This window comes from Schistocerca cancellata, chromosome 5 (genome assembly GCF_023864275.1).
Source record: "Schistocerca cancellata isolate TAMUIC-IGC-003103 chromosome 5, iqSchCanc2.1, whole genome shotgun sequence".
Lineage (NCBI taxonomy): Eukaryota > Metazoa > Arthropoda > Insecta > Orthoptera > Acrididae > Schistocerca > Schistocerca cancellata.
The window spans coordinates 408,472,519-408,487,177 of record NC_064630.1 but is presented as its reverse complement, the minus strand read 5'-3'; the positions used below and the strand labels follow the sequence as shown (position 1 = coordinate 408,487,177).

At 40.5% G+C, this 14,659-nt stretch overlaps 1 protein-coding gene across 1 annotated transcript in view; it reads right to left on the bottom strand.

The window, feature by feature from the left end:
• LOC126188225 (probable deoxyhypusine synthase) overlaps positions 1–14,659 on the bottom strand; it is a 69,273-nt gene that overhangs the window by 10,837 nt on the left and 43,777 nt on the right. Inside the window, exon 8 of the mRNA XM_049929777.1 lies at positions 8,152–8,277. Coding sequence (XP_049785734.1) covers positions 8,152–8,277 — 126 coding nt within the window. The remainder of the gene's footprint in view (positions 1–8,151; positions 8,278–14,659) is intronic.

Sequence of the window (14,659 nt, the reverse complement as noted above, 5' to 3'; positions counted from 1 at the left end):
ATAGCAGTCGGACCCACGAGTCGATTGGGCACTCGCCTTATGAGGTCATATACGTGGGGAAATGAATTCCCCTTTTGAATTGGGCATACACTCCACAGGGATCAGTTCAAGCAAAGGTCAGCAGACTAGCCACAGTACTTAAACTACTTGAGAAATGGTTCAAAATAATAATATTAAAGCAACTGCTAAGCAGATAAAGAGAGGTAATAAAGGAGGTGTACTACAGCTTAACTGAGAGGGTGATTGGGTCTTATTAAGAAATGCAACAGCAGAAAAGGGAAGACAAGGAAGTTCTCCCTACACCACAAAGGATGATACAAGACTTTGTGGCTGATGTCATCTATGACGCCAAGATACAGTCTGCAGACTGTAGTACAGTTGCTCATTTTGACGGGGTGAAGCAGTATCATGGCCATTTGACACCCCACCAGCCAAAATTCCTGTGGATCCATCTTCAGTTACATTCAGTACTTTCCAATATATTAGGAAGCATAAAAACCTCCCATCTTCAACCTCACAATGGTATGAATTACACTTCAAACCCCATTACTCTCTGCAGTCGAGGACTGAGTTCAGATTCCTTTAATTCCTGAGGTTTTTGTGCATCAAAACATTTATCTTATTGCAAAAGTATCCTGTTATCGATGGCCATTTAATGAAACTTGTTTCCTATACCTTAGTCTTTTCTTTTTGCATGATCCCACTGAAATGTACCTCACAAATGCTTCTCAGCTCAGCCAACACACATATTACCGTTGAATATCGGAACTAAAGATACCAATGTCCCTAAAACTGCCCATAATACCTGAGTTCAATTCCCTGTATCTGACTATCCACTGTGGACTCCTGATCTCATCTCTCAAGAGAAAAGAAAACCTGTAGCAGATGCACAATGTATCTGGTTACTGCAGAAACCAATGTGCGACAAACATGTGGTTTCATACCTAAAATCTCATTTCATAGTGTCTTTTTCTTTTCTATACTAGCAAACTCTCATCTACTACCCAACCAGTACTATTGCTGTTAGTGCCACGTGGTTTTCATGTGTTGTGATGGACAAGTTGGGCAAAAGTTTTCTATTCTGCCAAGTTGTAGTCTGAAAACAGATCAGAGTCGCAATGGCCAAGGTCCTTCTCCACAGGGTACACTGAGCTGATGTCGCACACTTGGAGCTTGGATATGTCCACGTTGGATCTCATATTGCTGACAGAATGGCTGTAGCCTCTCAAGTAACAGATCAGTGTTGTTCCTTGCACTGGCAAGATGGCTGTGGCTGGCATGAATGCCACCTCCTCCTTGACCCTTCCCTCCCTCTGAGAATATGCACGTTTTACTGTGCCAATATGTGCAGTGTCCCTGTGAGATAACTATCCTTCCTTAATCCTCCTTTGCACATCTCTCCCTACATTACGACATTACGGTCTAGTGGCCATCACGGTTTGGCAATGTCACGAGCTCTGCCTTCCCACTATCTATGTGTGGCCTATTGTTGACAAGTTTTCAAATGAAAGCTTTCAAATGAAAGCTTTCAAATGACTAGTCACACCTGCCAGGGCACAGTGACAGACTTTGAACATGGAATGGTAGTTGCAGCTAGACATATGGGATATTCTATTTTGGAAATTGTTAGGGAATTAAATATTCTGAGATCTACAGTGTCAAGAGTGTGCTGAGAATACCAAATTTCAGGCATTACCTCTCACTATGGACAATGCAATGGCTGATGGCCTTCACTTAATGACTGAGAGAAGTATCATTTGTGTAGAGTTGCCAATGATAACAGACAAGCAACACTACATGAAATAACCACAGAAATCAATGTTGGATGTAAGATGAACATATCTGTTAGAACAGTGTGGCAAAAACTGGTGTTGATGTGCTATGACATGAGGGCCTCTGTTAACAACACGACATCGCCTGCAGCGCCTCTCCTGGGCTCGTAGCCATATTGGGTGGACCCTAGAGAACTGACATTTGAAGCTGACTGCCAAATGATTCTACTACAGCCAACATACACTGCGCACAAAGATAAGATATGAGAAATTAGGGCATACAGACAGTTGTTTTTCCCTCGCTCTGTTTGCGAGTGGAACAGGAAAGAAAATGACTAGTAGTGGTACAGGGTATCATCTGCCACGCACCATATAGTGGCTTGCAGAATATCGATGCAGATGTAGATGACTGGAAAATTATGACCTGGTCAGATGAGTTCCAATTTTGATTGGCAAGAGCTGATGGTATGATTGTTGTCAGCAAGATACTGTGCAATCTGGTGGTGGATTCATAATGGTATGGACTGTGTTTATATGGAATGGACTGGGTCCTCTGGTCCAAATGAACTGATCATTGATTCGAAATGGTTATGTTCGGCTACTTGAAGACCATTTGCAGCCATTCCTGGACTTCATGTTACCAACAACAATGGAATTTTTTTTTGATGACAATGTGCAATGTCACCAGGCCACAACTGTTTGTGACTGGTTTGATGAATGTTCTGGACAGTTTGATCGAATGATTTGGCCTTGAAGATCACCCCACATGAATCCCATCATTTACAGGACGTAATCAAGAGCTCTGTTCTTGCACTGGCACCACTTTCGCAATTATGGATGCCTATAGAGACAGCATGGCTTAATATTTCTGCATGGGACTACCAACGATTTGTGGAGCCCATGCGACATTGAGTTGCTGCACTAAGCCAGACAAAATGAGGTCTGACACTACACATGAGCTATCCCATGACTTTTGCCAACTCAGCATATGTTAGTCTGTATCCTATAAGTTAGTGAATGACACACACACACACACACACACACACACACACACACACACACACACACACACACACAAAAACCTCTATTGACAATATCTATGCTTCATATCAGCTATATGCTGATTTTGACAGTTGTGTGATGCATCTGAGTACTGTTAATGTGACCTATCATATTTAAATTAGCAGAGAACATGATTACTCATTGAGAAAGTAAACTTTTTTTTGTAAATAAATAGTGATTCATGACAATGTGATTTTAAAGTTTCATAGTGACAGGAAATGTAAATCCATTAGCATGTTTACTCCCCTTTTGTGGACCTTCTACTACTGCATAGGGCAGACTACTCAAGCTTGCATGCTCCCTTGAGAGCAGCCAGACAGCAATGTGCACAGGGCAGGCAGGCATGAGTGAATGGGTGATGCATGGCCAGTCTTGCAGCTGGGCTGCAGCATACACTATCATAGTCCACTGGCTGAGCTCAGGCGGCCAGGGCTTGCCAAGCAGGTTGCACATGTGCAGCATGCATGCAATCGTGCTGTCTGGCTGGTTGCCTGCACCACTTGCATCTGACTGTGAATGAGCTGATGGGTTCTTGCGAGCACCCATACCCGATAGGGCACCAATGGAGCAGCTTAACGTAGGGGCACGTAGTTTGCATCCCTTTTGGTTTTGTATTAGTGTAACCCTAAGTTAAAAGTTTGTTACAGGAAACACCAAGGTGCCCAACTTCTTACATATTTTTCTTATGACAGTTGGAAAATTACACGTGGTTGGAAGAGTTTGGTTAATACTAGTTGTTAGTATGTAAGTTATTAGTTGTAAGTACATGAAGCTTGCTGACACTTTTGTAATGACTATAATTGTAGTTTTGGAAAGAGGTAATGTAGTGTCTCATGTGAAGGTCCTTGATTTTAAAAACTGTCTGAAGTTGTTGAATGGCACTCCTCCAATCTCATGTGTGCGCACGCAGAGGAATAATAGGACTTATCTGTACCTTGTACAGTAAAGAAAGTTATTAAGTTTTGATAAGCTGTAACTGTTCAGAACGACATGATATTCCTCTCTAACAGATTGAAGCTGGCACTGATTAGTGTCATATTACGTAGGACTCTAATGCATTCATATGTTAATTTAATTTTCTCTATTTAATCAAGTGTGATTTTTTGTCAGCATACTATGCACCAATAAAAGTAATCAAATCCCATCCCTTACATGAATGGCATTGTCAGACACCCAATATCTATTTTAATTTATGCTAGTGTTATATTATTGCATCATGTGAATCATATGTTGTATAGTAACAAAAAGATCCTTTGCTTTGAACTTAAACATTCCTACTATTAAAATTCAGATAGCAAAACAGCACACACACACACACACACACACACACACACACACACACACACACACAGGGTGTTAGGAGTATAAGTTCAGAGATTTTTATTGGTGTCTGAGGACAATGTACTGAACAACATTACATCAGTATTTACTTCATTTGCAGACTAATAATTATAGCTATTAGGACTAATATGCTTTTACGGTTGGTTAGTATCTCCAAGTAAATGTGGCAAGAGCAAGCCATTAATGCTTATTTTCCCCTGGGCAGCAGGTCAGGTGTTGCACTGTCGATGCGCACATGCAGAATGGTTAGTCTACACCGACAAGTGTAGCCCATATAGTGGTGCAGTTACGACTGCACAGAAAACATCGGGGAGTAAATTATATTGTGTGTTTGCAGGAAGACTGTGAGAGACAGAAAAAAACAACTAACACACCGAAGAGCATACACTGTTGATCACAATATCTGCACTTATACCCCTAACACTATATATGTATGTTAGAAAACAAAATCTGTTAAGTTCACAAATTCATAAGTCATACACAAAGCATTTCGTTAACCTCTCCCTTACAAATTAAGGACCTACTATTGTCTACCAAACTGCCTTCACACCTAAACGGTTAGCATCACTGCTGTAGTGAGGAAGGACATGGGTTTGATTCCCGGTACGTCTTCGGATTGTTCTGAGATAGAGCAGTCTGGAACAGGTTCCACTCAGTCTTTTGAGCCAAATGAGGTGCTACTTGAATAAGAAGGCAGTGACAATATCAGCATTCATCTACTGGCAGTAATGGCTGGATAGATTAGTGACATGCTGGTCACATGTCCCATGATTCTAGACTGTTCCTCATACTGCCTTGTATGCAGTAGTGGGAAGTTGGAGTGGTGTTTAAGTTTAATATTGTCTGCTATCTCCCCAAGGCTCTAGGCTCCTATTAGTTGTACAATTAACACAGAGATGAGATACATTCTTACATAAGGAAGGATAGGAACACAGCAATCAGTCACAAACCCAGTGGTTTTTTGTTATTCTCGTATATCCAGATATAGCTATGAACAGCCATCATCATTGCTAAAGTACAAGGAAATTACAGAATCAGAACAGATTTATATAAAACAATAATCAAAACACCATGTCATCCAATAGCAATGAGCCATTCTACTCAACATACCATTTGAGTGAGTTACCATTTAACAAACCCGTAACAATTCATGTCCCCACATTACTTCCCTGCTGTATAGGCAGATGGAAACTGAGGTGATTGTCTACACCTAGTAGCAGCCTCAGTTTGCATCATGTGGTATAAGTAATGCCCCCACATTACAAAAATTGTAGCACAAGTAATGCCTCCATATTACAAAAATTGCTCACCTAGTTTCATTCCAATATAGCAATTTAAAACCCTTTTTTTAAATAAATAAATTCGGCAAGTATATTTACCATATCACTTTTAAAATACATCAAGACATTCTGATTTACGTGTTTGTTCATTCACTGGTCAGCCAGAACAGTATGACCACCTACCTAACAGCCGGTATGGCCACACTCAGCACAGATAACAGCAGCAATGTGTCATGGTACGGAAGCAATCGATGGTTACTGGAGGGAGATGACACCGCATCTGCACACACAAGTCAACTAATTTCTGTAAATTCTTGAGAGGGGTGTGATGAGCTCAGATTACATATTTGATTGGATTCATGTGATGAGTTGGAGTGCCAGCACATTAATCGGAACTTGCCACCATGTTTCTCGAACCACTCCATCACACTCCTGGCCCTGTGAAATGGTGCATTATCTTGTTGAAAAATTCCACTGCCGTCAGGAAACATGATTGTCATGAATGGGTGCAAGTGGTCTGCAACTAGCATAAGACACTCCTTGGTTCTCATGATGCCAACATGAATGTTCTCCAGAGCATAATGGAGCCACCACCAGCTTAGCTCCATCCTGCAGTACAGGTGTCAAGGAGCTGTACCCCTGGATGATGACAGAGTCGCGCCCTCCCATCAACATAAAGAAGAAGGTATTGGGATTCATCAGAGCATGCAACACACTGCCACTGCACCAATGCCCAGTGCCCATTTCAGTCACAGTTGCCAATGTTATGGTGTTAACATTGGTACATGCATGTGTCGTCAGCTGCGAAGGCCCATGATTAAGAGAGTTTGGTGCACTGTGTGCTCAGATGCACTTGCACTCTGCCCAGCATTAAAGTCTGATGTTCATTCCAACACAGTTCACTGCCTGTCCTGTTTTACCAGTCTCTTCAGCCCATGACATTTGACATCTGTCAAGAGGGGTGGCTGCCCAACCACATGACATCTAGACGTGGTTTCACCACGTGTTGAAGACACTCACCACAGCACTCCTCGAATACCCGACAAGTTATGCAATTTCCTAAATGCTTGTGCTGAGCCTTCGGGCCATCACAGTCTGCCCTCAGCCAAACTCAGATAGATTGTGTACCTTCCCCATGCTACACAAGGATAGCACAATCACTAATACTACATGCACCATGTGTGTGTGTGTCTGCCTAGCAGTCATTCCTCACCAGTGATGCTGCTATAGCCTGGACGGGTTTACATCGAAATTAGGTTGGTGGTCATAATGTTCTGGATGATCAGTGTATATTAGTGGTGAAATGATCCACCAAATATTATACAAAATATCACTAATAGGGCCAGGCAATTGTCCTATACAGAAGTGTCATATTACATTAGAAATAATAAATAAAAATTTGTTTTTAAAGATTATCTTGATGAAATATAATTTGACACCAATTTGAAATTCATCAAAAGCTAAAATCTAGTTTAGTTGCTACAGTGGTTAAATGATGCACTACATAATTAATACAAAAGAAAGATTTAAAAGTTCATGCAAATCTTTATATGGAAATCTGTTAACATCATAGCAAAATACTGAAACAAAATTAATTTAACTGCACACATTTAATAAAAATATACAAACATCCTCTGCTGATGTAAATTTCTTACCTAAAATATGGGATTGCAATCAGTTACTGTGTTCCTATCCTTCCTTAATTAATCTACAGTCACTGTGCAAAATGGTTGCTTATGGAATTAAAGTTGTACAATTGTATATGTCTCTCATGCTGACTGATTGCTGCGGAATGCACCACCATTCCTCAGCAGCCCAACCGCCTAGCATCCTGTAACTAGTCTAAGCCACCCACTCCAGCTACGCCACCCCGCAATGTATCAATGCCTCTGCGAAGGCCTGTATCATCATTCAAGTTTTAATGACCTGTGTAACTATTTGTCAGCCCCCTTTGACAATCCTGAAAAATGTAACGTACCTCATGTATTTTAAGTCCCCCATGTGGGAAACCTCCTTTTTATGGAAGCCACCATTTCAGACTTCTATTAGCCTCTTCCATGGAAGGGGCAAGGGTGTGTAAGCCATCACCGGTCCAGGAGGTAACAGGAACGTTTTATCACCTGTACTTTGTTACGAACTCTCGCGGCCCACATGCCTGATCCAACCACCCACTTAGCAAAAAGGCAGTTATTTCTGGAAAAGGATGTAGACACACACATTTACCCCACACATGCTTGACTGCGAACAGGGAGCATGGGAACAGAACCACATGATGGCTGCAGGGACACAAACAAGAGTGTTGATCAAGAGGTGTTCGTCCTCTCTAGTCTCAGCTTTCAGCAAAGCTTAGTGTCTCTCCCTACCCTCCTCTCTAATGATTTTTGGACTCTGTTCCACTACTGACTAATTACAATGACCCTTCTGATTGGATTGTGGTTTGTTCACTGACTCCAGGATGCACTCAACTGTACTAGGAATATAGCTAAATTTTACCTACAAAATGTTGTTTCATTGCTATCTTCCTTGGATACCCACAAAACCTGACAACCACACTGGCACCAGCACAATTACATTGTGTTACTACGGGTCATTAAAACTTGCTAGTAGCTGTATAAATTCTGTGGGGTTATGACAAATACAATAAAAGATACTAAAATAAAGAAAATTCTCCTGTATGATAGAATTTCTTTACAAACCTTGACAGGAGATGCATCCTTTCGTATCTTTCCCCATGAAATTGCTTCATCAGGTCTGGCACCACTGTCACTACCATCAAATTCAGATGCAGTATTGATGAAAACAGCGTAATCTGCTCCATTCCTCTGAAAATGAAGGTGATTTTTACTTTTTTATTTTGAAATGTAGCAGCCCAACAATAATTCAGTTAATCATTTTGCTCTCAATCACATATTACCAAGCCAAGATTACATGACAAAATCATATATTATGAAATCTTGCAGCTAAATTTTCCTATCTTGAGTACTGCTACCTATTAATTAAAACTCGCATACTTATACAACTGTGCTTTTTGTGATACACATAATCCTTTTAATTATTATGCATAAATAACTGCCCAAAATTACATCTGTAGCAGCCAATAGACTACAATCCTAAAAACTTACTGATCTGGCTCACTGTTACTTCACAGTTTGCGCTGCTGCCAACTGATAAATGAGATTTGCTCTTCAGTGATATGATTCATCCAGGCAGAAGATAATAATCATAAAGAGCACATTATTACTTGCTATGAAGGCCACTATGGGAAAAATGTTAAAATATGGACACCAGTCAAACTCATTTTCACTACTCTACACCAAGATTATGCCACAAAATCAATCAGATACACATACAGGGTGTTTTAGAAATAACTTTACAACTTTAAAAATTCATATAAATTTATTGGAAGAAGATATAGAGCTGGGTTTAGTGTTATTTTTAGGGAAATACATCAAGTTTTTTTTTACCTTAAACTAAAATGTATGTGGCTTCCGTTGGTTATCCTGCAGACATCCCATCATAAGTCAATTTCTTTCCAAACTCGCTGTAGCATTGTGGTTTTTTGGTTTTTACTTGCTCAGTTTTTTCCCGAGGGCATGCAGCTTTACTGTATGGATAAATGATGATGGCGTCCTCTTGGCTAAAATATTACGGAGGCAAAATAGTCCCCCATTCGGATCTTCGGGCGGGGACTACTCAGGAGGACGTCGTTATCAGGAGAAAGAAAACTGGCATCCTACGGATCGGAGTGTGGAATGTCAGATCCCTTAATCGGGCAGGTAGATTAGAAAATTTAAAAAGGGAAATGGATAGGTTAAAGTTAGATATAGTGGGAATTAGCGAAGTTCGATGGCAGGAGGAACAAGACTTTTGGTCAGGTGAATACAGGGTTATAAATACAAAATCAAATAGGGGTAATGCAGGAGTAGGTTTAATAATGAATAGGAAAATAGGAATGCGTGTAAGCTACTATAAACAGCATAGTGAACGGATTATTGTGGCCAAGATAGATACGAGGCCCACACCTACCACAGTAGTACAAGTTTATATGCCAACTAGCTCTGCAGATGACGAAGAAATTGAAGAAATGTATGATGAGATAAAAGAAATTATTCAGATAGTGAAGGGAGACGAAAATTTAATAGTCATGGGTGACTGGAATTCGGTAGTAGGAAAAGGAAGAGAAGGATACGTAGTAGGTGAGTATGGATTGGGGGTAAGAAATGAAAGAGGAAGCCGCCTGGTGGAATTGTGCACAGAGCACAACTTAATCATAGCTAACACTTGGTTCAAGAATCAAAAAAGAAGGTTGTATACATGGAAGAAGCCTGGAGATACTGACAGGTTTCAGATAGATTATATAATGGTAAGACAGAGATTTAGCAACCAGGTTTTAAATTGTAAGACATTTCCAGGGGCAGATGTGGACTCTGACCACAATCTATTGGTTATGAACTGTAGATTAAAACTGAAGAAACTGCAAAAAGGTGGGAATTTAAGGAGATGGGACCTGGATAAACTGAAAGAACCAGAGGTTGTACAGAGTCTCAGGGAGAGCATAAGGGAACAATTGACAGGAATGGGGGAAAGAAGTACAGTAGAAGAAGAATGGGTAGCTCTGAGGGATGAAGTAGTGAAGGCAGCAGACGATCAAGTAGGTAAAAAGACGAGGGCTAGTAGAAATCCTTGGGTAACAGGAGAAACATTGAATTTAATTGATGAAAGGAGAAAATATAAAAATGCAGTAAATGAAGCAGGCAAAAAGGAATACAAACATCTCAAAAATGAGATGGACAGCAAGTGCAAAATGGCTAAGCAGGCGTGGCTAGAGGACAAATGTAAGGACGTAGAGGCTTATGTCACTAGGGGTAAGATAGATACTCCCTACAGGAAAATTAAAGAGACCTTTGGAGAAAAGAGAACCACTCGTATGAATATCAAGAGCACAGATGGAAACCCAGTTATAAGCAAAGAAGGGAAAGCAGAAAGGTGGAAGGATTAGATAGAGGGTCTATACAAGGGCAATGTACTTGAGGGCAATGTTATAGAAATGGAAGAGGATGTAGATAAAGATGAAATGGGAGATATGATACTGCGTGAAGAGTTTGATAGAGCACTGAAAGAACTAAGTCGAAACAAGGCCCCGGGAGCAGACAACATTCCATTAGAACTACTGACAGCCTTGGGAGAGCCAGTCCTGACACAACTCTACCATCTGGTGAGCAAAATGTATGAGACAGGCGAAATACCCTTAGACTTCAAGAAGAATATAATAATCCCAATCCCAAAGAAATCATGTGTTGAAAGATATGAAAATTACCGAACAATCAGTTTAATAAGTCACGGCTGCAAAATACTAACGCGAATTCTTTACAGACGGATGGAAAAACTGGTAGAAGCCGACCTTGGGGAAGATCAATTTGGATTCCGTAGAAATATGGGAACATGTGAGGCAATACTAACCCTACGACTTATTTTAGAAGCTAGATTAAGAAAAGGCAAACCTACGTTTCTAGCATTTGTAGGCTTGGAGAAAGCTTTTGACAATGTTGACTGGAATACTTTCTTTCAAATTCTGAAGGTGGCAGGGGTAAAATACAGGGAGTGAAAGGCTATTTACAATTTGTACAGAAACCAGATGGCAGTTATAAGAGTCGAGGGACATGAAAGGGAAGCAGTGGTTGGGAAGGGAGTGAGACAGGGTTGTAGCCTCTCCCCGATGCTATTCAATCTGTACATTGAGCATGCAGTAAAGGAAACAAAAGAAAAATTTGGAGTAGGTATTAAAATCCATGGAGAAGTAGTAAAAACTTTAAGGTTCGTCGATGACATTGTAATTCTGTCAGAGACAGCACTGGACCTGGAAGTGCTGTTGAACGGAATGGACAGTGTCTTGAAAGGAGGATATAAGATGAACATCAACAAAAGCAAAACGAGGATAATGGAATGTAGTCGAATTAAGTCTGGTGATGCTGAGGGAATTAGATTAGGAAATGAGACACATAAAGTAGTAAAGGAGTTTTGCTATTTGGGGAGCAAAATAACTGATGATGGTCGAAGTAGAGAGGATATAAAATGTAGACTGGCAATGGCAAGGAAAGTGTTTCTGAAGAAGAGAAATTTGTTAACATCGAGTATAGATTTAAGTGTCAGGAAGTCGTTTCTGAAAGTATTTGTATGGAGTGTAGCCATGTATGGAAGTGAAACATGGACGATAAATAGTTTAGAGAAGAAGAGAATAGAAGCTCTCGAAATGTGGTGCTACAGAAGAATGCTGAAGATTAGATGGGTAGATCACATAACTAATGAGGAGGTACTGAATAGGGTTCGGGACAAGAGGAGTTTGTGGCACAATTTGACTAGAAGAAGGGATCGGTTGGTAGGACATGTTCTGAGGCATCAAGGGATCACCAATTTAGTATTGGAGGGCAGCGTGGAGGGTAAAAATCGTAGAGGGAGACCAAGAGATGAATATACTAAGCAGATTCAGAAGGATATAGGCTGCAGTACGTACTGGGAGATGAAGAAGCTTGCACAGGATAGAGTAGCATGGAGAGCTGCATCAAACCAGTCTCAGGACTGAAGACCACAACAATAACAACAACAACAACAACAACAACAACTTGCTCAGTGGTGACATAAATTCTTGCTCTAAGTTCAGATAGAGAAGCTGGCACAGGAGTTACAAACACTATAACCTTGGTGAATTCCCATATATATAAAAATTGAGTCATGTCAGCCCTGGGGAACGTGGGGGCCATGCAATTGGTGCATCATGGCTAATCTGTTGACTGAAATGCAGAAAACCCTGAATGTCAGTCAGGTAGTGGGTGGTGCACCATATAGCATGAAGTAAACATTTCGTTCTTGGTCATCATCATCAATCTGTGCTATCAAAAATTGCTCTAACATATCCAGATGCACTGTCCCTTTGATGGTTCTCTCACACAAAAAAAGGGGCCGTACACTTTGTTCTACATCTACATCCATACTCCGCGAGCCACCTGATGGTGTGTGGCGGAGGGTACCCTGAGTACCTTTATCGGTTCTCCCTTCTATTCCAGTCTCGTATTGTTCGTGGAAAGAAGGATTGTCGGTATGCTTCTGTGTGGGCTCTAATCTCTCTGATTTTATCCTCATGGTCTCTTCGCGAGATATACGTAGGAGGGAGCAATATACTGCTTGACTCTTCGGTGAAGGTATGTCCTCGAAACTTGTTCTTGCTCAATGCTCAAAAAACGTTCAGTTTAGGGGTATCACAGACATTCTGCAATGTGTGATGTCAATATTCACTGCCCCAAATCCTCCAGTTACGTGCGAAAAGTCGACTCATCAGAAAGGATAATTTTGTCCAAGAAATTTTCATCTTTATGTAATCGATTTAACATATCTACACAGAAGTTCTTTCAAGCAATTTTGTCAGTGTCTTTTATTTCTTGTGCAATTGTCAATCTGTACGGTTTCAAATGCAAACACTTTCTCAACAGACGCCGAATAGTCATATGTGGGATTTGCAGTTTGCTAGGTACACGCCGGTTCGATTTCGTACGGCGGTTGACAAAATGTTGTCTCACTCACTCAACAAGGTCATCAATCAGATGCACTTGGACGACCTGATAATTTTCCATGTCTTACCGAACACTCTGTTTCTACAAAACATTTATACCACTCATAAACTGTAGGCCTATTAGAAGGATCTTCAGCACACTTGTTACAGAAATTACGCTGAACTGTTGTCACCGACTCCGATTCTTCAAACCAAAACACACAGCTAGCACACTTGGGTCCAGTGAAGGCAGCCATCTTTAATGCAACTGCCGCTAATGCTCCTTACGGCGCGATTCAGCACTAGCAAAATATGTGCGACAAAACTTGATGTATTTCCCTACAAATTGACACTACAATCACCTCTGTATGTACTATGAATTAATTTATATGAATTTTCTAAGTTGTGAAGTCCTTTTTGAAACACCCTGTACTTTCTCCATGCCAAACTAATGAACAGTATGTTCATCGCCCAGCTACAGTGAACGGTGGCACGCTTTCTCAAGAAATACATATGTATATAATAGAGGGAAACATTCCATCTCTGCCCAAACTCTTTGCCTTTACAAATGTCTGCTTGTGTCTGTGTATATGCGGATGGATATGTGTGTGTGTGCGCGAGTGTATACCTGTCCTTTTTTCCCCCTAAGGTAAGTCTTTCCGCTCCCGGGATTGGAATGACTCCTTACCCTCTCCCTTAAAACCCAAATCCTTTTGTCTTTCCCTCTCCTTCCCTCTTTCCTGACGAGGCAACCGTTGGTTGCGAAAGCTAGAATTTTGTGTGTATGTTTGTGTTTGTTTGTGTGTCTATCGACCTGCCAGCGCTTTTGTTTGGTAAGTCTCATCATCTTTCTTTTTAGAAATACATATGTAATTGCATCCGACTACCAGTTCATTGTTATTGTTATTATTATTATTGTTGTTGTCATCTTCTCTTTACACAGATTATACCAACAGCACAGTTTCATTTGCTTAAAAAATGCAAGCTATTGATCTTTTCCATATTTTACGATTCAGTCACCTCACGAAAACTGATCCTAACAGAAGCAGTAATTGGTCCACTTGCTGGATAAAAAATTTTTTTAGTGTTTTTAATGTTCTGAAAATTTAATCCATGTAAGCTCAGCCCCATCTGTTTGCTAGTTTTGTCTACACATTTTCTGTTAGACTGTATCTCACCACTAAGTAGCCAGTAAAAAATTGCCATGGCATATATTCCATTTGTTTATCTGATAATCCACCCATATCAATCTCAGTTGTTCTGACAATGACTCTGAAATTCTTTCTTTTTATATTGTCCATTTAGGGGTATTAATCTTTCTGTGCCTGGCTCTGTGGGTTAGAATTGATTGTGCAGCAAAGATCCAAATCTCACTGCTGCACTAACAGTACACACTAATTCCAGATAAATCAGATGGTCTCTAATACACACTTTTATCTGACTATGTAAAAAGTATACTTGTGTCGTCAACACATTTTGGTGTATGTGGCTTGTGTTCACTGTCCAGCTTGTGAGCCACAAATGGTCTTTTCAAACTTGGGATTTGAGTGCATATCACTTTATGGTTAAAATGTTGTCAACAGAGAATTGATGCACGCCACAGCCATGTCATTTTACCATCCAACTGTTATCATGAGACATAAAAGATTAAAGACTATCTC